Below are 24,430 nucleotides of genomic sequence, written 5' to 3' on the forward strand. Positions count from 1 at the left end.
CACCTTACTCATGTCAGTGGTTTGATTGCCTCAATCCATTGTGTTCGCTCTGCCTTGGAGCTGGCCTGGATATAATAATGAATGTCATTTTTGGTGATGATTTTGAAAAGGTTGCCTTGTACATTGCCTTTCACTCCTGCAGAGAGAAAAATGTGACAGATCAGGAAAGTGCATAGAGAACTGCATTGCGGTAGGTAGGATCTTACTGGAGTTGTATGTTGGAGAGATGAGCTCTCCACCAGTTTGCGCAGTAGATTAGATTTGTTCCTGCCCATCTCTGGGTTCCTGTTAGTAAGGAGCTGCGTTGTTCATCATGGCCCTCCATCCTGGTCTGTATCTTTTTTAAGGCTCTGTCTTCTGTCTTTAGAAAGATATTCCCTATTTGTGATCCACACATTGTGCTTACTATAATAAAATAAACTGCTTTAATAGCAGAAACACTTATCTGTGAGTTTGAGATTCTAGACAAATGCTTAAGCTAAGCATATTCTCTAGCAGAATTGGTTTTTATATTGCTGTCTTTAAGTCTCCCCTACATCTGGATTCTAGCAGATCCAGATGAGAGTACATACATGTGGAGAGGACACATGAATAAGGGACAGCATCAGGGGTGCCTCAAGACTTTGAGTTCAACAACATCCAAAAAGGCATTTCCTCTTTGGCTGTTAACTCCGGAATATTAATCTGTATCTTGAGACTTCCTGAGGGGTCACCTGACTAAGAGTAGTCCATAAAAAAAAAAAAAAAAAGGAAAACTCAGGATATCCAGAAGTAACTCCAAAAAAATCCCCTTATGGGACAGTCCATCAGTATGGGAATGTCTCATGACATACCTTCTCTCACTTGCAAGGGAGAAGAAAAGCTAACCCACACATTCTTACAGCCAGCCATAAACACAAACCCACTCCCAAAGACTGTGTTGTTATAGCATAGGTACCTAAGAAGCAAAGTCTAGAGGCTCATACTTTACCTGCTGGGACTCCATTGTCCTCCAGAGCTGAGACAAGACAGCCACGAAGAGAAAATCCACCTACTGGCTTGTTTTCTTCCTGCAAAGAAAAGGGAAATGAGGCTTAGCTGCAAAATATCATAATTGGAATCACTTCCCAGACCACCCCAATTATTTTTATGAAAGTGGAGAAGTAATGCCAGTCTTTCTGGATATAAAACATCCAAGTCACAGAAGTCAGAACATGTAATTAAATGTATTACTATTTTGTTTGTGCCTCAGATGTTTCTTTGATGTATCTGGAAATGGTGGAGACCAATTAGAAGCACAAAAGGTAGGCTAACAATCACATTTCAAACTTATGTACAGTTTTATCAATAACAACCCATATTAAATATATGCATATACACACACACTTCTGCAAGTTTTTAGCTTGCAACTATTCACTGAGCCTGTATGGAAAAAATCTGACCATTTTCACCAGTAGGCTAGCTCTTGTGTCTGAACTTCAGACTCTAAAGTTTGAGTTTATAGCATTACAAGGGCAAGTTGCAATGCAAAAAAAAAAAAACAAAAATCCCAACAACAAAAACCCAAGCCCAAACCCCAAACCAAAAAAGACCCCACAAACAAACAAAAAACCAAAACCCACACAAAGAAACAGGCAACAAAACATGAACCAGGCTCATAAGTTCACTGTTATGCTGTTTCAGTTTTCTTTAAAAATTACATGAAACATTGCTATAACATATTCATCTTAGTGGCCTCTTGGGCTTTGCATTAACCCCGTGCATCGGGGGCTGATGGATTCACATGCCCTTCTGGCTCACTCTCATTGCGATGGTTATATCCATGACGACAAACTCTACTATTCCTTGAGCACATTTAAATCTGAGTGCCAGAAATTCCTGTAAATATTTTGGGACCAAGGAGACCCTATTCAGCATTGTAAAAAGAACATAGGAACTCCTAATAGCAGAATCACTATCAAATGTTGGGATGTCAGCCCAGAAAAACCACAGCCCAGGAAGAATCCCTCTAGGATCGTGGTCCCAGACTGTGTGGGTACAAGCAAAAGAGGAACCCCTAAACTGCTGCCCCACAGCTAAGGAAAGGGAATCTCAGTGGGGAAAAGATAGGCAGGGGACACAGAGATAGAAAATCATACAAGGACAACCTCCTAGAGTAAGGCCAGAGAGGTCTTATTTCCCAGGACATCAACAGAAGAATCCAGGAGATCTGGGAGAGAGAAACATTTACAGCATGACTGTGTTGTCTTTTCATTATAATATTTAGGTCTGGAAGAGGATTTCTGAGGGTACCAACTCCACACTCACATACCTTAGTGGGGTCATAGTAGTGCAAGAAAGCAGGATCAGCTCTCAAAACAAATTTCCTCACCTTCCAGTTTTTCCTCTTGTGTCCCTGGAAAATGGAAGAATTAATGTTACCACCAGTAGATACCTCCTGCAATGGTCATTTTCCTGCAGGCTCTATGGAAGGCCTAATTAGGTACTGAAAATAGAAGTTTTGCAGCCAACAGAGAAAAAAAATCTGACATCTTAATAACTCCCAGGATTTTCTGCCTAACATCCTTCTTCATAGATTGATAATTTCTTAGTCTCTCCTTTCTTGTACTGAAAAATCATGGTTCCTCATACAAAAATCCAGAATAAAAATGTGATCATGCAAGGCAGGCAGGTTTCCTTCTGCAGGTGGATGTGTTATGCTGTGAACCAACGTGATTGATCCTCATCTTGCTTGTGGCAAGGGTCTAAAACTAAGTCTCGCAGACTAAGAGTTGGGATCCCATAAGCAATTACCACTGACAGGTAATTACACTTGAAGAAAACAGGACTTACCCCCAGCAGAGCATCTGTGTGTGCATGAGTGACTGTCCACAAATTAATGTCCACTTCATGCAAAAGCCAATCTTCCCAGCCTTGAAATTTGGCTGTGGCCAGCAGAATATCATAGCTGCCTGCACAATCCCGATGGGATAGGTGTGATCAGAAGGACAGTGGATCTACTTGGTGTGAATACAACAACTCTGGTGGAGTATGTGTAGGACTTTTGTTTTCAGTATTATTTTATACCTTTCAGTACACACTTAATATATACAGAATATCCAATGAATCCTGCCAGAGCAGCAGGTTCCATAGCTCACATCCTTATAGCCAGACACTCTTCACTTCATGATCTCTGCTAACCGTGTTGATGGGCAATTTAAGTCTGCTGGACACAACTCCCCAGCCATGCTTGTGTAACTCTCATTCATTCTCCTTGCAGCTGTAAGAGTGGTCATTTTTCTTGCTTCACAGTGAAGGTTCAAAGATTGTATTTACCTGTTTCACTAAGAATCCTTGCTTCACAATCATGCCACTTAATTCAGAGATGTTAAATTGTAGCTCTTCCTTGGAGCTGAGCATTTTCTTACTGCTCTCAGCCTGCAAACACAGAAAAGATGGCTCCACTTTTATTTTTAATCTTAAGGACAAAGTTCTGCATTTTATTTTCCTTGAGCTGTTTTTAATGCTTTTTTTCCCCAAGTGAATTCTGTATGGCCTCTGTTAAATGCAGACACAGCAGTGCCAAGGGCTGCAACCTATTTAATGCCAAATTACCTTATTTGTAGATCCTTCCATATCCTTGTAGATTTTTTTCCCCAGCAAAAGTACAAGTACAAACACTATTGAAAGCCCAGAGCAGCCCCTTTTGTGCTTATTTTCACAGCTTACATATTTTGCCTTTGGGTGCATGCTGTGTGTGTCCCCCTTTACCACTGCCTCAAATCAAATGCCTGACCATGGGCAGAGGAGCTGCCTCTGCTGGCAGCCACACCACTTACAAACATGTACAGTGCGGTAGAGTCGTCGAGGAACTGCTCAGAGAGGTCGCTGTAGCGCATGGCCTCAATGCTGCGGGCTCCCACGGGCTTGGTGAAGTTCTCCTCCATCAACATGGAAGCCAAGGTGACGGCCTCAAACCGCGACACGGCAAAGCTGTTGGAGATGAGCCAGTCCACCAGGGCAGAGCCTGCAGGGAGAAAGGCAGCTCTCAGACCAAGGCAACCCGCTCTTCCAAAGTGAGACTAATGTCTCCTGCCATAACAGGCCTTCCTTTGACAAAACACTTTGGCACCATCATGAAGGCTGTCAGTGAAGTGCAAGGTTGACTGAAAGAGTGGGGTCCTATGTATGCTTCCATCTATCCACAGAGCAAGAGAGAAAGGCGTTGGAGAATTCAGCTGCACCCGTACTTTCCAGTGGGCCATAACTGATCCCACCATCAAATCAGTACAGTGGCTCCCTTGTCCCTACAATGTGGCATGTCAGATGCGAGGAAGTCCTTTGTCTGCAGCAGGCATACCTGTGAAGGTCTCTTTGTATCTGTTGCCTTGCTCCAAGTTGCGGGTCAGCTTAATTCCAGTACTGCTGTCACGCATTTTATCCACTATGTGGCTGTAAAAGAGTACACAGGACAATGTTACTTTAATAGAAAGTCAGGCAGAAACTGTCACATGCTTCTGTCAGTGCCCAGGATGTCCTAATGATTACCAGCATAAAGCTTGAAAACAATCTGGATTAGTTTAGTCCTGAGTTTGTAGGAAAACTTTATTCTCCCAATGCACAACACTAAAAAAGATGCCTCAAAGTATCTTTCATTTTAAAGCACTTCAAATTGGGCTACAGTCAGACTCCGTTAATCATCTCAACACAAATCAAATTCATGCCATTTTCCTATTTCTTAATAGAAGTTCTCATTTAACAAGACAAAAGTGTGTGCAAATCCAGGACGGAGCAGCCAGTATAGAGGCTCCTGGCCATGAAGGAGCAGATCTGTGCAGAGAGAAGCTTCCCTTGACCCTCCCCATCCAGCAGCTCAGGTACTTTGCAGACTACAGCAACAGTGGAAGGTGAAACTATAAGCACTTACTGGAGGCTGATATTCTCCAGAAGTTTGAAAGAGTTCTTCATTCTGTGAAGCTCTTGTACCTGCACTGGGTGACCAGCATGAATGGCTCCAGTGATGTCCAAAGCCCAAGAATCTCGCTCCTCTCTGGAGCAACATTCAATGAAATAGTCTGTGTTGGTTTTTGTCCTTAGTTTGATGAGTAGCTGTGGAGAGAGAAGTGCAAAGCAGTAATAACATTTAGCTCTTGCCCTCCACTCGCATTTTGCTTTCTTTCACCGCTAGCCCAAGTCACAGAAATCGTGTGATATGGTATCCCTCCTGGGTAATACTGGCCTGAAGGACACTGGATACAGTTCAGTTTTTGGGGATATTTTTTTTTCCCTTAGATCCCTGGGTTTTTGGTTACAAGCACGGTTTGTATACGTGGAGCTTTTAATTCTTGAAAGAGAGCACACTGCCCAGAAATGGGATGAAATAGGAGCATGCTGCTGACTGTGGAGTTTTCACATCCAGATCTCTTGCTTATCAACTACAAACTCTCACTAGGCTCATTCTTCCATGAGATGTACCGAAATAGTCAGCAATTTACAGAGTCATTTCCCTTCTGGCTCTTCTGAGGGGAAGTCTGCGTGACCACTGCCCACGGGTGAGTGGAAAAGCCCAGGAGGCACTTTCCTTTCCAAAGCCTTTTTGCTGGAAACTTTCCACAGCAGTGAAGACCCACTGGGAAAGGAAAAGGGAGTCTGACCTGTCTGCCTGAGAGCCCTGTGTGAATATGGACAGTGTTTACAGCCTCTACCATAGATGATAAGCTGTCTTTTTTCCCTATCATTCTCAGGTTTAATTGAGCTGCTCATGTCCTCTCTCCACATATTGTTGGGATGATGCATTTGCATTTATTCTTCTATGTCTGTGAGGCTTTTTTTTCCTTTTTTCTTTTCTTTTCGTTAGTGACTGCACCTCAGATTTGGGCACAGAGCATGACAAAGACACAATGAGGCAGTTAACTGCTAGTCCTGGTTACATTGCAAATGGCAGTTTTGCTTTTAGTGAAGCCTACTTCTGGAAACACATGCCCCAGTGATGTAATTACAGCAATCAAAGAAATCAGGGGGAGAGGAAAACACAAAAGAGAAATTAGAAAGCGAGCGTCAGTGAGAAGGGATACATTTTTCTAGTCTTACAGGTCTGTTCTCATATTCCAAGCATGGACAAGTAATAGTGCAGCCATCCAAGAGGATCCTGCCCTTTGGAGAAGACTCCTTCTTGCCTCCTTCAAGTTTATAGTACAGGAGCTTATCCTGAAGCAGAACGAACCATCTTACTTTCCAGTTATGAACGATATGTCCCTAGAGGGGAAGAAATGCACATATTAATACAAGCATTGAAAAATGGTGTTTTCTTTTTTGTTTTCATGTAAATACCATAAGCCAATAGGGAGCCATATGAAAAGAAACATGAGAAGTCATCGTCAGTCTTGCTCTCCCTGAAATACACATCTTTAGCAATGAAATAACACAGTTCCACCAGTGTAAAAACGGGGAGCAAGAACAGAAAGGTGCTTTGCTCTTTCTCCAGCAGAAAGAACATTTTTGCTGGCAAGAATTGTTTCTTGCAACAGCTCACAAGAATTATCTCAAAGAGCCGTCATTTGGGTGCATGCCCGCCTGCTGACAGCAGCAGGCAGGAACAGGGCTAAATCTGAAATCGGTGAGTGCGTCAGCATGGTTGGCAGCTCTTGGAGACAAACACTTTCTCTTCAGTGCCCTTGGGTGTTCATCTGTTTTGTTCATTGTCATTTTGGTCGTGGCTGTAGGTGCCAAGTGGTCCAGAGAGTGCTTTGCTGTGTGACTTGGCTTTTCTTTACATCCCCCCATGCTGCCAGATGGTGCTTTATTCTATCCTGCCTACCTCCAACTTCCTGGGCTAGAACACTCTCTGTGCTACTGTTTTTTGCAAATATTCTCTTTAATGGCAAAAGACTGAGCAACTGCTGCTGTCAGGTACATCCTGGGTTATATGGAATAAAATACCTCTTCTTTCCCCTCCATAAACAGCCCCCGGCTGTCTTTCACCCAGCTGCATGGGAGAGCAAGCTGAGCGAGGGCTGGTGCCGACAGGCTCGGTCCTGTCCTACGGGGTCAGGTCCCACCTCGTGGTGCGGGGAGCTGCCTTGCGTTCCTGCAGACGACGACAGAGCATCACAGCCTGCAGGCAAAGCCCGGGCACAGGCAGCTCTGACACCTGGGAGAGGTGGGCACGGCTAGGAGGAAGGAACATGCAAGGTCCAGTCGTGGCAGGAATCAAAGCTCATTAACTTGCTATGAGTAAAGGGGAAAACCAGCAATTTCCACAGAAGCGGGGTAATGAGTCTCTAAAATCCAGGGCATGTTAGTTCTAATGTCTGCTAGCCTATACTCAACACAGTTAATCTAGTTTGGTTTTGTTCTTTCCTTCCCTTCACCTTCCCCACTTTTTCACCTGATGTACATCCCCTTCTCCACTTCTCCTTTGCCATGGTTCTTTTCTTTCCTTCTCAGAGATTTCCTCTTTTTAGGATGTGACATTACCTTTTTTTTTCCTTCAATTTTACCTGTCACACATTGTACTCATACATTATAATAAATAATTCAGTCATTTATAATGGATTTATACTTTCTCCTTGCATCTGCTCTTCTTAAGAAATCCATTTCCTTTACCTGATCCCATCCCTTTACTTTTTTTTTCCTCTGGATCCCCTCCTCCCTCAGTGTCCTTTATTCATCTTCTTTCTGGTCTCCTTTCTATCAAACTGCACATCTCAGTGATGTTGCACAGCCAGCCAGCAGTTACAGCTCAGCACGCTGATGACACCCGTTCCTCTCTCAGACACGGTGCCTCCGCTTCCCCTCTCTAATTCAGTAGTCACATAAGAGACACAAAACATGACCACAGCCCAGAGAAGGAGCTGGGGCTGCTCTGCACTCTCCATGGAAGGGGCGGCAGGGCACAGCTTGGACTTCCCACGCCCCGCAGCCGTGAGCCCTGCCAGGAGAGCTCCCGACAAGAATTACCATCACAGTAGCACCAGAAGCAGACACGTACTGTAGGAAAGCATTTCCCAAGGTGTGGCAAAGCTTTGAACAAACCTTTGAATTGCACTTCAAGTGCACAATCAAAGACCATATTAGTCACTGAGACGGACTTGGTACGGAAAGCTGCTCATGCCCCCTGCACCACTGCCCTCTACTAACTGATTCGATCCCATGAGGAGAAACGTTGGGAAAGGCTGAAAGCTGTCATACTGTGTCTCAGTTGATTTCTCCATGCTTCAGCTGAAAATTTCTTACAGTGAAGCTTCTGGGGTGTGCAAGAAAAGTTGTATCAGAGACATTTCCATATTCATATTGCTCTCACTTTAAAAAGAAAATCTGTTCTCCATCCTCTCACAAACCCTGCTCAGCCATCTGCTTAAGAAGGCACAAACTGTCTTGAGAAACTTTCCAAACATCTCCCCTCTGCCCATCCTCCTGTGGCCACTTTCCCTGGTGCCACGTAGCCTTTCACCAGGTATTATTACTTTTATGTGCTCTTCGCAGAGGTGTGCCCTAGGTGCAGATGTACCAGCTTTCCGATAACCAAGGGAGTGACACTGATAGCTTGCTCACTTTCCTCTGGGCAAACGCTGACACGGGGAACTGGACGGAGGGCGGGTAAGGCCTGCAGCTCCTGCAGCTTCCTCCACAGGAGCCTGTAGGTATCTGGAGGAGCTCCTCAACCCCTACACTCGACATGCCACCTCGCCAAGAGCCCTGGCTCCATCGGGTCCCTTCTCAGGGGCTGTTTCCACCTTTGGAGACCATCGCGCGCAGGAGCCCTCGCGGCGCTGCCGCAGCACCTACCCGTTTGACGAGGAAGCCCTCCTTCAGGACTCCAGCTGCCTCCTGCATCACGACCAGCCGCCAGGAGAGATGAGCCCCCACTGAGAAGAACCTGATCCCTGGCAGTCTGTCTCTCTGCACGTGAGGAGTTCAGGCAAGCTCATTTTTCTCCACGACCCTCCTCCTGAGTGACGTACTCTCCCTTCCCTTTTTTCTCCCGCTCTGTGAGACATTAGTTAAACATTGAGCTGGCTCTGATACATTACCTGCCCTCCAGGGAGGGAAAACAAAGGGAAGTCTAAAAAGGATCTCAAAGGGATTTCATAGAATTTGGTATAGTAAAAAAAACTACCCTTGAGTGAGTAAGCCAAGATAAGCAACAGCTTCATGGTGACAAAAGAGGTGAGACACAGGAACTGCATGGGAGGGAGAAGCAGAGTTATAAAATTATCTCAATTTCAGAAAAGTCCACTCTATGGCATAAAATTTCTCATCTAATAAGTGTATCTTCTAGGGGTTCTACAGATCACAACACCTCGAGTGTATCATACTGAATATCATAATTACAATGAGAATTTTACAAACCTTAAAATAATTGCTTTTGATAGAAATTTATTCTACCAAAGAAGCCCAATTGTCTCCCAAAGCCCACTCTACATTCAGTGATCCTTGAACATGTAAACAAAGATTCCCAGATATGCCTACTTCAACTGAATATCGTAAATCTCTACGTAAGCAACTACTTGGGTTTTTAGAAAAGTGGTTTGATAAATAAGCCCAGTGCAGGGACCTCTCGAAAGTCCTGAGAGCTTTTGAAACAGTGCCTTTTCTGTGCCTGAATATGAGCTTGAGGTGTTTTTTTTTTCATTTTTGAAAACCTCAGCCATGATAAATCTATTTGATAGGTCTTGAAGAAATAAGCCAGTGTTAGTAACAGTATTTCAGACAGAGCTGCTGTGTACAGTCTTTGCTGTATTGTTAGCATTCCATGACTTGCAGCCAATTTAAGGTGATATATGTGGATACAGCTACAGACTGTGATAAGAAAAATGACGTACAGTAAAACAAATAACAAAAGCACTTGTTGCTATGCACCCACAAAAAAAAGAGTCCAGAGTTCTTAGGTAAGACAAGTTGACTCACGTATCTCAGTCTCTGCATACTGGATCAGATTACTGGTCATACTTTCCTGTATTGAGGAAAAGGAACAAACAAATCATTACCTTATCTTTATATTATTTTTCTAATTTCTAATGAGGAGGGAGGAAGACTGAGATACCAAAGAAGGTATTCAAACATGACAACGTGCTGGAGACTACCCAGAGAACAACTCTGCATAGATCATGAGAAATATAGTGGGTAACTGAAGACTATTTTTTTTTTATTTATATATTTTTTAAATCCATTCCTGTATAAATAGAGAATATGCTAGCTGAGGTTTCAAAAGCAGCCAACCCACATGAAGTGCATAGCTCCTGCTATACTCCCTTCGCCACTTTGGAAAAAGAAGGCAGTCCCATGACAATCAGTTGTGTAAGTCAGTTCACAGTTAGCTGGTTCTTCAGGCTGTTTGAACTGAGTCCAGTAAGCTTAACAGGACACCTAGAGGATTAGTTTTCCTTACAGGTATGTAGTGTTCTCAAATATAGCAATATAAATTTTCATAAAGAAAAATATTTATTTTTTTTGTGACCTGAAAGTAGAAAGAAACTTTATTTTATTTTATTTTTTTAAAGAATGATCTGTATCCGTGTATATGCATAAATGTATATACAAATAAAAGTATGTACAGAAGCAGAATCTTGGGAACAAAACTGAGGAAGTCAGCAGAAAGAAAAAGTTTAGGTTACTGAATGCCCCGCATATCAGAATTAAACTTGGCCCTCTACAAACCTGCACTGCCCCACCACTGTTAAACTTCAGATAATAACATACAAACGAGTCACAAAAGGAGGCACACAAGGACATGACCAATACTGAATCAAAGAAAAAAACCTTGAGTCTAAGTAGACAAGATACATTAACACCACATTTGTTTCCTAGACCGTCACACTTTATACAACCAGCTCCAGGAATAGTGTTCCATTGCACCGTACTTGAGGTTTGACTTCACATTGCTTGGCTTGTTACTGCAGGCAATCCGTAACAAGGTGGGTCAGGTAATTCCATGCTAGCGAGGACAGGCAGAAGCTTGCAGGGGGCTCTCGTTCAGACAGTGATCTCAAAATTACACAATAACCAGCCCTGGTCGAAGATCTGAGCAAGTGAGCTTTTTTTTTTTTCCCAGCATGCAGACCACCCACAACACTACAGAAGTTTCTTGGCAAAATTACTACTAGCAATGAAAAAATTTATTGTCAAACTGCTGGTGAATTTTGAAGCAAAATTTCCCTAGCTGGTCATTAAACAACAGGTTTTGTATCAGGTTTGTCTTTTTTTTAAAATACAGATTTTTTTTTTCTAATTTCTTCAATGCTTCCAAGCATTTTTTCAATACTTGGGATTTTTGTAATGCACACGTATCCACCCCCCTATTCTACAGAGATTATTCAAAGCTAACAAACTGCCCATATGTTGCTCTCTGAGGTTAAGTAAAAGCAGATTTCTTAGCTTCGTAGGAAAAGGGTCATATACTGTCAAATGAGTCAGTAGATTTGGGCTGTCATATTCAGGCATGTGCTGGGAAGGCAAGTTCTGGCATTCAAGTCTTTTGGTAGAAAAGGATGTGGTTCAAACCATATAAAGCTAAAGAGCTCTAGAAAACTAAGTCTTTGGTGGGACTTGAAAACCACTGAGGAGGACTGTTTCATCAGATCCATTTTAACAGGTTGTTTTCTAAATGCCAGCATAGTATTTTAACAAAAGAGTACAGCTGAGCAACTGACAATTTTTTCCATTAAAAGTGACCGCAAAAGACTTTATACATTACAGAATTCGCATTAGCATGGTTAAGAATAGCTATCTGTAGACTTCAGGACCACAGACTCAGGGTTAACTGGAAACACAGACTGAGTTGTTTCATTACTGATACCTCCAGTTTAGTCCCCCACGAAGCTAACAATCCCTGATTAGGAGAACCTGCCCAAAGAACAATCCCCATTGCATGCTCTACAATTTCCATTAATATTATAATGTGAACAGCATCACATGGGGGATTACATATATTCAGCTTTTCCAAAACAGCTTCTTTAAATGTTAGGACTTTGCCCTCCAGTGTAGGACGCCATTAAACCCATAGTTCCTTTAGGGGATTAGGGATGAAATAAGATGAAAACAAACCACATCAAAATAAAAACTGATGAAACATTTCTAGATAAAAGTTAAAGACAAGCGTTCAAGAGTATTCTGATGTAAGAGCATTTTACAGTTAACTGCAGAAAGGTGGCAATGTTTGAAAACAGCTGTTTAACTGTATTCCCTGGATCAAAGATTTATGAGAAATTAAATACCGAAGTACAGATTTGGCTACAGAGAACAACATGCCAGTTCCACTGCCTCTTACTGACTCCACAAAGCTGTTCACACAAAACCTACTACATTTATTAAAATGCTTTGTAGGCAAACAGTTCCAAGCACACCAGACTGGTTGCAATAGAAGGTATCAGCTCAGTTTGTGCTAAGGACCCTTAACTCACAGTTCACAGGCTAGCAGTCCTTGCAAGCAGCCATCTCAGAGCTCCTTCTTCCAGCTACTGCAACACATGAGAAATATCCAGTTACTGACAGAAGTGATGCTCCCCTATTAACACACCAAGGCAGCTCTTAGAGGCAACATTAATTGTAATCCCCTGGTAACACTCTTACGTAAAGAGCAAGACTGGCTCATTTTCAGTGCCTTGCTTTACAGCATTATTTTGGCAAATGGATCACAGAGAGATGTTTTAGTTTTTAAAACTTTGTACTTTTGTCAGAGTGCCCACATATCATGTTGAATGCAGGTCAATTCACTATCTAGTGAATTGGCAAAAAAGGAAGAGTTGTTCATAAAAATGAAACCAAAATTATCAAAGGGAGAATACAGCTTCAAACCCTCACAAGGCTGTCATATGTAACTTCTAAAAAGAAAGTAATTTGATCAAGTAACCATAAAAGACACCTTGTGATGACATACTCAAGTATTTTCCAACATTCTGCAAAGACTGGAAGTTACCTTTTTGGCTTTGCATAGTAAAAGTTGGGCACGTGAACTTTTCTGATAATCAAGCATGTATTTCAATATACAGTTTGTGAATGCCTTTTCTAGCAACACCTTGTAGCAATGACATTGTTTCTACTACGGCAACATTAAGAATTCCTACATAAGGTGCAAAGACTCATTTTTCATCCATTTTTTTCCTCTAGCAGCATAAAATATTAAGAAAAAGACATAGGCAATATAGGATATGACTATGAAAAAGATAAATCCATTTAAAAATTCAGTAATTTGGAAAGGTTACTTAAAATATAACTTCCCCAATTCCCACAGACAAGGGCAAACGGGATTTTTTCATTGCAACATGGAAAGCAGATCTTGTTTCTCCTCTTCAGAGGAGATAAACTGGTTGTTTATAGAGTGAATAGCTCAGTCCAATGCAAACTAGATCTAGGGTAGGCAGAACTGAAGGTCAAGCAACAGTGAGCTTGGAAGACAGCAATGTCTATTTTGAAGTATGAATAAATTAATTAAAGCTCCTGCTATATTCACATATAGGAGCAAAGTAACTATATGTAATTTTTCAACTATATTTATTGAAATTGTAACAAGCTATATTCAAAGCTATGTTCACAACTTACAAGTTCTGCATCCCTAAATACAGAAAAAAAACAGAGGAGATATTCTTTTAAATAAATTTGCATCAACATATTTCTAAGAAAAACATTGTTCCACTCATTCTTGCATTGATTTAAAACAACAAAAGAAAGCCCTTTTCATTGTTAAAGGGGAGCTACTGACTGATCATACTCTTCCAGGTTTTATTCGTACCAATTTAAGCAATGTGACAGAAGATCAAAAAAGCTTGGAGTTATGTAGCTCAGAAATTTATTGAATATTTGGTCAAATACATTCTGTATAGAACTGTTCAACCTGTTTGGTTTTTGTACTCCCAGAAAACATCACTATCAGATGCACTGAGCTGTAATCGCCAATTTGGAATTGTTACGTATGAAAATGGTAAGCATGGGGCTGAAGCCTCCCTCTATTCATGAGATGTGAGTCTTGAATATGACTAGGCACCTTCCTTTTGAAGGATTCTATTTGTGTAAGTTGCTGCATCAAATGTTACTTAGGAGAGGCTTCCATGTATTGGTCTTTTTAAAACAGTAACACACTTCAAGTATTTGCATTTGAAGCTTTCAATACTGGAAACATTTAGTCCAGAGTTTGCAACGGGGTCTCTAATTTTTCATATGCTCTGTCTTCTAAATAATCCCAGAGTATTTAGTCTTCAGTTTTGGCTTCCATTTCCTCAGCATCGTCATCACCATCCACTTCAGCATTTTCCCTCTCCAGTCTTTCCAACTGTCTTGCTAGCTCAGTTTCATCTGTATCAGTAACCACCTTAGGCTGAAAAAAAAAAAACACAACACATGATGAACGATCACTAAAAAACACCCTCTTCAGTCTACAAATAAATATGAAAATAAAGTCATGGTTGGCGGCTCTGATCCTAAGGGGAAAGATATCAAAATAAATCCACTAGTGATGCAGTAAAACCTAGGAAAATTAGAATTTTTGGCCATCTATTTATTTAAGGAATACAGAAAAATTATGCCTTTTTTTCAGTTTCTTAATATCTTTTGCTAAGATGTCTCTTAGCACTACTGATCTTGCTCTGTTTATAAAATGTTGTGAGGAAAAAATAAATCAGTTACATTTCAGAATGCAAAGTGTTCTCACCTCCATCTGCACATTAAAGACTCCTCTCTTCTCCTCAATTTTTTCTTTAATGACAGCCATGGCTTGATTCAGAACAGAGAGTCCTTCAGTTCTCTCCAGGGTTGTGGTAGTCATCACATATCGAGGAGGGGCTATCAGATTAATCTATCACATTGCAGGGAAGAAAAAACAAAACCAAAAAAATAACAAAAAACCTACACTCAGTAACAAAAAAAGAAATATTTTTCCATTAGAAAAGTTATTTCTAGAAGTACAAATAACATGGAATGAAATAACAAACAAGAAAGCACATAGGCTGTCTAATTTCTGGTATCAAAACCAATTATTTTTACGTAGTATACTCTTATAGACAAATATTGTTAAGCGGAGAGAATACCCACCTTGCAGGTAAGTAAAGCAGCCTATCACAATTTTTCAAACAATTAAAAGACTGCAACAACCAATAGATATTTTTATTTTTTTTAAGATGACTGGATGAGTGAACTTTTTCTTTTGTTAAAAGAAAACATTCTAAGAAACTATTTCAAAGAAGGAAGTACTTTCCATTTTTCTGAAAACACTTATTCAGTAATGCATTCAATACCCTTAAGTGGTTGGGGCAGAAAATTTAGACCTGGGTGTAGTAGGCTTTCTACCAACACTCAAACATGTGTGGACAAAATATTCCTTTTCTTACACAGTCTTATCTCTGAAAATAAAAATTTTTGCTCTACTTGTATAAGGCTGTATAAAGGAACAGCAAGTATTTAGTATGCAAATACTGAACATTAATTAATTGAAGAGAACAAATACAGCTTCTTGAACTTGGAAAGCTGCAGCACAGTCACAGGAACAACTGGGACCACATAGTTGTAGGGAAGTGTCCCGTACCTGTGCTAGACAGGAGAACCAGAAAGCACGTACATGGTTCCTACATGGTTCCTCAGCCTCACCTATGCAACTGCGACAACTGAAAGGTATTGTTATCGAGGACATCAGAAAACTTTGCTATTGATTTCATAATTAAGACAATTACTTACTTTAATGGGCATGGTCTCTGTGGAACAATTCAAGCCTGCTCTCAAAGCCTCCTTTACTGCATCTATGCCTTCATAACCATAACAAGCAACTTCAATATCTAAGACAGATGAATACAAATAATAAAACTTTAAAGCTATCAAAAGTTGTAGAATGTTTAAAGATTTTTTAGTTAAGCTTTATTAAAAACCTTTTAGCAACCAATGTTTATTCACAATGAGATCCTCAGCATCTTCAAAAACTGAGGAAACATTTCAATTTCTTGGCTTGTAAGCTGAGGTAGAAGTCTTCATAAATTCTTTAGTTGTATAACATTTTACATTGTGCTTTGAAAATCCAAGATACGAAACCATACATCTGCGTTCACTGCCCAATAAATTCAACAGGAATGATGATGCATTTCACAACGAGAGATTGAGATATTAAAAGAAATACCAAATAAAATGAAAGACCTATCAGGAAAATTGAAACTTGATAAAGTGCACAGCCACAAATTCACAGAATTCTGTCAACAACTACAAGAAAGGCATCACCTTAAGAGCACAGGGATTATCTTTTTAAAATAAATTATATTAAATTATAGTTATGAGTGCTAGCTACAGCTTTTTCTAAATGTTGGGAAACAAAGACATAAGCTTATGCTGTTCATATCTGTAATATCCTAGTTAGTCTAAAGACAAAGATTTGTTTACCTATGTAGCAATGGTGCAAGACTTTACGTTATACAGAGAAGTTAACCTCACTCCCAGGTGACTCTCAATAATTTGCTATTCCCATATATAATCATATTTACAAAAAAACACTCCACACCAGTCTCAGGATGAGACTACAAGCCACTAGAATATTTCTATGCTTGAAGAAAAAACTAAAAACAACTTAGACCACCAGAACAAAACAGCAAGATGAATGAAGTAAGAGAACATGTTCTTCGAGGGCACGTTATTTTCAAAAGCGATCAAGCATTATGCGTGTTAGCAACTTCCTTCTTCATGGCAATCAAATCCTACTTACATATTTGAAGTTTATGTTAACTCCTGGCTATCTAAAGCAATAGGTAGAAGAATTTTTCATGATCTTATTTTCTGCATTCTCATCTTAACTTCACCATCATGTGGATATTGCTCATCTTTTCTTCCCTCCACTGCAATCAAGAAGGGCTAATGCTCTTCAATATACCCTTGCAGAGCAAAGGCAATTTCTGAATGGCGTTAAAAATGCAACTCTGATCATTGACTATCTGTTTAATGGCAAGCATGCTTTTAGGCTGTTCAGTTACCTGTACAACCAGCTTTACAATTTTCTAGTGAGTCTTCCTAAGTATACCAGAGTCATGTGCTTTTTCTGACCACTAACTGAGCTAGTAGGAGACAAACCAGCTCATAAACTTCATGAATACATTAGACATATGCTAATACATCCGTCTGAGAGGTTTGCAAACAATCAGCTAGAAATACACCCACAGCAAAGTCATAATTATTCTCACTTGCTCATGGACAAGGAGAGGACATATGACCCAGCCATGCTGACAGTGATCAATCATCCTGTTAGAGAACCAAAGAATTTAACGTTTTCAATACGGATATTGCGGATTCAGTAATACCTATAAAATATTTAAATTCATTGTATGCCAGTGCAATGTGACAGACTGCATTATATATCAGGACAACTAACTTGTGTCCCAAGGAACCTGCAGCTGGGGGGTGGGAAAGCCAAACCACCTTGGACTTTGAGATAGGACCCATACAGGCATTCTGCAAGCACTAATATGTCTTAACTCTGGAACAGCAGTTTCAGTCAAACATCAGCACCACAAACCACTAGTTTTAAATGAGTTTATAGTTTACTAGATACACTCGACTTGTCAAGTCTATTCAATGAACATCTGGAAAGAACTTACCAGCTCGGATTTTGACTGCTTGTGGTGTCAGACGCCTGTTAATATTGTCAATCAATACACGCCTCTCTTCCTCTGTCAGATCCAGGCTATCCAGGATTGCTGGGTCTCTGAGCCAAGCAAAGAAATGGTACAGAACTTACACTGAAGTGGGATATGACACAACATCAACTTCTGGTATTATTTCAATATTCTTAACAAAATCATAAAGCTCTACTAGGCAAAGAAAACAGGTAAATTTCTTAAGGGTCCATTGAAACACTGGAAGAAAATACACACATCTATTTACAGAGTACTTTCTAATGGAAGCACTTAACAACTAAGCAGATAAATAGTTTACTCAGTCTGTTCCTGGAGGAAAAAGTCTTAATTCAACTCATTTTTCCCCTTTTTCCTTTTTTTTCTGAGAAGCCAACTAACCAAACAAAAAATAGGAATGATTTCTGCCCAGTTTCATTTGCAAATTATATATAGAGTGAGAAATATATCTAGTTGCTTGGCATTTATCTTTCCTCCAATATGAAGATAAACCTGTATTGTATGAAAGAAAATTCACCATGAATCTGAGGTTTTTGAGTTACTCTAGCATTTCATATGAAGGGAAGATTTCTGTCTTTCTACAAAGTAACCCATACTAATTCCACATCATTCTTTCAAGCTTTTTAAAAAGTAACTGGATCACAGACATACTTAACTGCTGGCTACAGTCTCGGCTAAAGAAAGGATAGTTTTTAGATCACAGGCAATCATTTTCTTTATTATGGTATTAGTTTTACTGAAAATACCACTGAAACAGAAAACAAAAGCTCTTCAGAGAAATCACTCCTATTAGCCCTATAGCTGCTTTTTTTTCTTTTTTCAGTCGTGCCTGATCAAAATTTTCTGAACATTCCTATTTTGTTGCCTAAGAGAAGCAATGCTGTGATTACATTCTTCAGAAACAGGACAGGTCTCTGAAGGGCAATACCAGACTGCCTATAAAACATTACTAGCTGGCAAACGTGGACCAAAACGCCCTCCAGAACAAAGGCAATGTTGGAGACTGGTCTCCACTATTAATGAAATGTCATCTTTCATGATTTTATATACTGATCGTAGATAGCAGAAAAGCCAAACGTAACTGAACAGAAGCCAGAAATTGATCTTTTTTACACATTGAAAAATATGAACCCATAAGGCAGACATGATTTATTAGACTCACAAATTCTGTTTCTTCCTTTACAATCTATTCTGTTAAATCTTCCAGTTACTTGCATGACCTTCAGTAGGCATTCAACAAATAGCTCCCGGATGTTGAGTTTTTAATAATTAAAGTGTAAATCTACTTTAAAATTTTACTACAGGTACCCGCTGCACGACACCCCAAAACATTCATTCTCAGCACTCAGAAAGAAATACCAAGTCAAGCTCTTAAGGGGCACACTAGGCTGCCAGTTAGCATTTCAGCAAAGGTAGAAAGGCAGCAGTATCCACACACTTCTGTTCCACATCAAAGCTTTATGTAGGTGCAAAACGGGAAAAAAAAATACAATCTATTGGAAATCTTAAGGTATTACTGATGGAAAGATGTTTTGAAAAGAGAGCTTCAGAAATTTATGCTCCAACCTGTGTAACAGATAAGCAGCAGCACACCAAATGTGTTCAGGAATTTTTATTTTTTTTCAGTTTCTGAATTTGAGAGAGTCTTAAACAGTCAGTGTAATTGGTGTTTTTTGGTTTTCTGGCATACAGGTGTTAAAACATTCATCAGTTACAGGATGACCCAGAAATTCTCCTGCAGCAATGTGCCCAGATCAGTCCTTCACCAGTAAACTTGCAATCATTAGAAAGGCATTGTTACTCTATGAACACATTCAGTTTATATGAAGACAGTACAAGTTGTCTCTTTTCAAAACCACAAAAACAGTTTTGAGCCGATCAATCAAAAATACTGCCAAGTGCCCTGCTTCTTAAAATCAATACAATTTTCTAGAATATTATCACTGCCAACTAGCATTAAGTGGAAGTTTATTTACAAGAGTAAAATTGGAAATGCTTATTCAGAAATCTATTTGTGAATTGCCAATTTCATGATAGTAAATTTAAATGGAAACCAAATAGCTTAATTAATTCTGAAAGCAAATTGAAACGCCAGACCTCATAAAAACCTACGAACAATCCATCTTGGTGCACGCTCCATGAGATTCACAGCTTCTAACTCTTTCTTTCCATAATTTCATTTCTAAACTCGTCATCCCATTTTCATTCTTCAAGATTGAAAGTGTAGAAAAGTAACAAGCTAACTTGCTGTATTAAAAAAAAAAATAACGCCTGTGGCAGTGAAAGAGTGAGCGTCAGCTATGAGTTGGAATTTCTTCAGACACAGAGCTAGATATGAGTGAAAATATCTGCTTTGGACTAAGAATAGGTAAATTCTGACAGAGAAGCCAAGATTAGTGCTGCTTCTATTAGTAACGCCACAGGCTCAGCTGCAGCAATATAAATCTCCTCAGTGTTTGTATTCAAGTTTCTCTTAAAAATATTCACTGAGTTTCTCAGTATTCCTCCACAACAAATTCAGTTACTACTTTTAAAAAACTGACATACGCAGAATGGCATATTCAAAGGTGGATAAAGACAAATCAACTCTGAGTCTTCTTCCTCAAGAGCACTGGGAACTTGAAGAAAAGTAGTGAGAGAGAAACCTATAATTAACAACTGGAAGGCTGATGTCAAGACGCACTAGGTTAACTTAACCACTACATTCTAGTCTACATACTGACCCTTAGAGAAAAGAAAAAGGTGGATATATTTCAGAAAATACTTCTTTGCAATTATGAAATAAACCCACAGAAACAGAAAAGATGTTCTTACGAGACTGCATGCTTGAATGCATCATAAGCACCATATCCAGGTCTTTTGTACTTGTCATCAAATACCCAGGCAGTTCTCTGGAACAGACTCTCAAGCTGCTCATCCTTAGTGTACTCCAAGACCTCAGCAACATGGCGAAGAATGCTGTAAACCTGGAACATAAATGGGGTGTTAAAAAATAAAATAAAATTAAAACCAAAACAAAACAGCCATCCCCTCACACTTATCCAGTCTCACCCTGCTAGGTAATGACTGGTTCTTACTCTCGGTTTGCGCAGCATAAAATCATGTCCTGCAGATTAAAGCCCAGAACCAATAGATTCGATTCTAAACACTGTGTGAGATTGAAAACAATCTTCCCCTATACTTAACAATAAATTACATACTGAGATCTAGGGTTTACAAAATATCAAAAACATTTTATTAACCTAAACCTCTATCGTGCAGTTATAAAGACAAAATTATTCTCTCATGGAAACTGATATGAAAAGTATTAACAAGTTGTTAAACAAGCAGTAAACTTGTACACATATAAAAAAAGTTAGAATCAAGGTAATAATTAATGGTGTTTTACTCAGAAACTTCAGGCCACACAGTAGTAATGGTGGGATCTGATGCCTTAAATTATCCTTACTCCTTTCCAATAAAATTTGCCCAGTGTGTTAAACCTGCATATGCTTTTGAATTTCTGATTCTTTGAATATCAGCCTTTGCATGACAAATTTTCAACTGACATCTTACTTGATGTATTCATTAACTAATAAGCAGCTTACCAGAGCGCTCACAGACAAACTGATATATTTGCAAAGGTAAATGAGAATCAGAGTATGCCTAATAGATGAGAATAATACTTTATTTTTCATATTATCTTATGTCTGTGCACTTTGTTTGCTCAGAAAAGAAGACAGCACAACACAGTGCCTGAATAAAGCAAAGCAACTTACAGTCTTTGATTTTGTGAATTTGTCTTCACATTTGATCGCCTCCTCTGGAGAAACTCTTCGTTTTGACAAGTCAATATAACCTAATAGGGAAAATAATTTTCAAAGTGTCAGGCATCATACAAACTAAGTCTAACTGCTTCAAGAGAAAAGCATAACAAGCAAGCAATCTGGCTCAAGATTTGTCCCTTGTCTACACTATCAGTTGCTAAAGAAAGTAACAAAACTAAAGCTTAATGAATTTGATCAAATCGTTACCAAAATTTGCTTTTTTGGTATTCTGCTATTCATTATTTAATCTCAAAGTTAACTGTAGTTTTAGAATTATTCTAGAAAAACATTTTACTTGAGAAATACCATACAAACAGGTTCCTATCAGATGTGCTTGGTGCTCATTTTCATTATTTCTTTATACATGGATACAGATTTTGCATGAACAGTATTATTGAAAAACACGTCATAAACAGAAAAATATATTAAAAAAACCTCTAAAGTCAAAGATTCAATTGTTCAGAAGACGGGAGAAAGCAAAGTTTAAGTCTGCACAATCACTACTTGTAACCTTCTATAGGAAGTACGTGATACGATAATTACATATATGTGATCTATTTGACAGCCAAGGTTCAGGACTTAAGGCACAGGATGGAATGTGAGCATTAAATTTTCACCACTACATCAGATGATCCCTCTCTTCAGTCAGGACCTAAAAAATCTGCATAGATACCAAAAAATCCCACTTCCCTATGGTTTGTTGACCAACAGTCAGCTGGTAAGGACCCATTTAAGCAAATCTTAACTGATGTGATTGACCTTCATTAACCTGATTACCAAAGGGAAAAATGATTGTAAACATCAGATGGCAGGATGATGGTTTATTTTGCTTAAGAAGTGTCTTAAATAAAGAACCCCTGGCAAAATCTATGAATGGCTAAGCCACCCAGTTAATCTGCATTTCTTGTTATGACTTCAATCTTGATATATCCCATAATATCCCCAATACCTTTCTCTTTGTCAACTCTTATGACCACAACACATTCGTTCCTTCCAATGCGGATGAGTTTGTTTATGGAACGAATACGTCTTCTGGACAGCTCGCTGAGGAGGATCATGCCTTCAATGTTGTTGTACTCCAGCAGGCTGACGTAAGCCCCCATTTCAGCGATGGACCGAACATTGACCATCACTACATCTTCCACCTCTGGAAATTTATGCTGGTAGAATCTACAGCTTAGTACTGGCATTCTGGAATTTGAACAGAAAACAAGGAAAAAGAAACAAGGATGACTTATCACAGTACATCGTTGAAGTCTCCTACAAGCATGGTAAAAAGCAGCAGGGACTGGTGAGGATAGAGAGAAACACTGATACTAGAAACTGCTAAGTAGGATAAGGCTTGTGCAATGTATAGTTAGGTTTTAACAGATAATAAGCAATAGATTGATTAATACTTCAAAATTGCCACATTTTTTATAATGTTCACTTTTTGCATAAAAGAAGAGAAAGCTTGCTACCCCAACTTTATTGTCCACTTCAACTGTCATGCTATCTGTACATAGTGCACCACACAGAAGAGGCCTCAAGTGGTGAAAAGAAGGCACTGCACTCTTCACAGTGATCTAAATTCCTAAGACCACGTAAAGTTTTAAGTCAGAAACCAGATTTCAACAACGGAAGGACACAGGAGAGAAGCTTGCAGTGCCAACAAAGGTATTTGTATGCACAGCAATAGACAGCATGTGAAAGGCTGAGGAAATAAGAGGTAGAGTGATGCTTCTCTACTACTACTGAGAAGGAAGACTCCAGATTCCAGAAGATATTTTTCTGAACTCAGCACAGGATGGTTGGAATAGTCCTGCAAGAACTGCTCCAGGGGCCACCTGTCGGCACTGAAAGGAAGCAAAGGCAACAACCAGAAGATGGAACGAGCCTGACGTGAGTGAAGCACTAAACAGAAAACAGACCCCTAAAAATGACTTAAAAAAAGCCTAACATATAGGTAGCCAGGATGAAACATATCTATCTATCTATCTATATATATATATATAAACAGGATTTCTTTGTCATAGAATCAAAAAAGGTACCAGGTTCATGTTTAGTAATCATGTGGTGACACGATGGAACGCTCAAACTGCCTCCCTCTCCTGATGCTGACAGCGATCCATGTACTCACCACTAATGGTGAGGCTGGGCCCAGGGCTTTTGTCAGCTTCACGCACAAGTTTAAGAACATTTTAGAAGCAGGAGCCTACAAAATTGAGTCAAATGCACTGCTCCTTCAGTTTAATCGCCATTTCAAAGTGGTGCTCCTGATCTTCACAGCAGCACTCGTGCTATCTAGCTATATGAGGCTCTACAAAGAGAACACGATGGTAACACCAAGTGCTACTAAACATGGCCACACAATTCAGAAAGCCGTGTCTGCCCTCGTTTTCATTTTTACCTTTCAGAAAAGGGATACAAACTAGTAGATACACTACTAATACAAACTACTAGAAACAAACAATTATGAAGACATAAAATTTCGTACAATCTGAAGCTGAAACAAACAGCTCCAAGATTAAAACCCAAACTGTTACAGGCGACATTTCTAGGCCACTTAACGCAACTCCAGCGAACCCCCACCCGTGAGGCAGGCCGCACAGACCGCCAAGCCACCCCCAGCACGGCGAGCAGGAAGGGCAGGCACAGCTCGGCACGCCGGGCCCCGCCGCTCCTCTCCCCAGAGGGAACTTCCCCCGCCGGCCTCCCACTGGGCCGACCTCCGGAGCTACGCCCAGCCCGGCCGCAGCGCCACGGGATGGTCGGGGCCCCCGCAGGAGCCCACCCCCGGCCCCACGAGGCCCACGGGCTGCCGGGCCGCAGCTGCGGGGCGGCGCCGCTCCCTCCCTCCCTCCCGCCCGGCCTGCGCCCAAGCGGCCGGGCCCATCCCCAGCCCCGCTCGGAGCCGAGCTCCCTCCCGACGCCGCGACGCCCGTCCCGGGCCGCTACCTGCCGGCGGCCGAGGGTCCCTCTGCGCGCTCGCTGCTCCTGCCTCAGCGTGCACCCGGCCCCGCCGCACAGCGCGCAGCCGCCGGCCCGCCCCGGCGCCGGGCGGGGAGCCGCGGCCGCCCCTCGCTGCAGCGC

The 24,430-nt window shown here is 40.5% G+C and overlaps 2 protein-coding genes across 2 annotated transcripts; both read right to left on the bottom strand.

The window, feature by feature from the left end:
- Positions 1 to 2: 2 nt before the first annotated feature.
- On the bottom strand, positions 3 to 8,883 carry PLEK2 (pleckstrin 2). The gene is made up of 9 exons (XM_040558327.1): positions 8,746 to 8,883; positions 6,049 to 6,213; positions 4,886 to 5,067; positions 4,319 to 4,410; positions 3,798 to 3,985; positions 3,295 to 3,396; positions 2,291 to 2,374; positions 971 to 1,049; positions 3 to 136 (listed from the first exon to the last, which is right to left on the bottom strand). Exons 1-9 carry the CDS (start codon positions 8,791 to 8,793, stop codon positions 9 to 11), a joined length of 1,068 nt encoding a protein of 355 aa, XP_040414261.1. The 5' UTR covers positions 8,794 to 8,883; the 3' UTR covers positions 3 to 8.
- Positions 8,884 to 13,727: 4,844 nt separating this feature from the next.
- Positions 13,728 to 24,427, bottom strand: EIF2S1 (eukaryotic translation initiation factor 2 subunit alpha). Its single transcript, XM_040558330.1, has 8 exons — positions 24,296 to 24,427; positions 22,308 to 22,549; positions 21,311 to 21,390; positions 20,367 to 20,518; positions 17,517 to 17,623; positions 15,622 to 15,719; positions 14,603 to 14,746; positions 13,728 to 14,269 (listed from the first exon to the last, which is right to left on the bottom strand). Exons 2-8 carry the CDS (start codon positions 22,546 to 22,548, stop codon positions 14,144 to 14,146), a joined length of 948 nt encoding a protein of 315 aa, XP_040414264.1. The 5' UTR covers position 22,549; positions 24,296 to 24,427; the 3' UTR covers positions 13,728 to 14,143.
- Between the last annotated feature and the right edge of the window lie 3 nt (positions 24,428 to 24,430).

This window comes from Cygnus olor, chromosome 5, assembly GCF_009769625.2.
Source record: "Cygnus olor isolate bCygOlo1 chromosome 5, bCygOlo1.pri.v2, whole genome shotgun sequence".
In the NCBI taxonomy this organism is placed as follows: Eukaryota; Metazoa; Chordata; class Aves; order Anseriformes; family Anatidae; genus Cygnus; species Cygnus olor.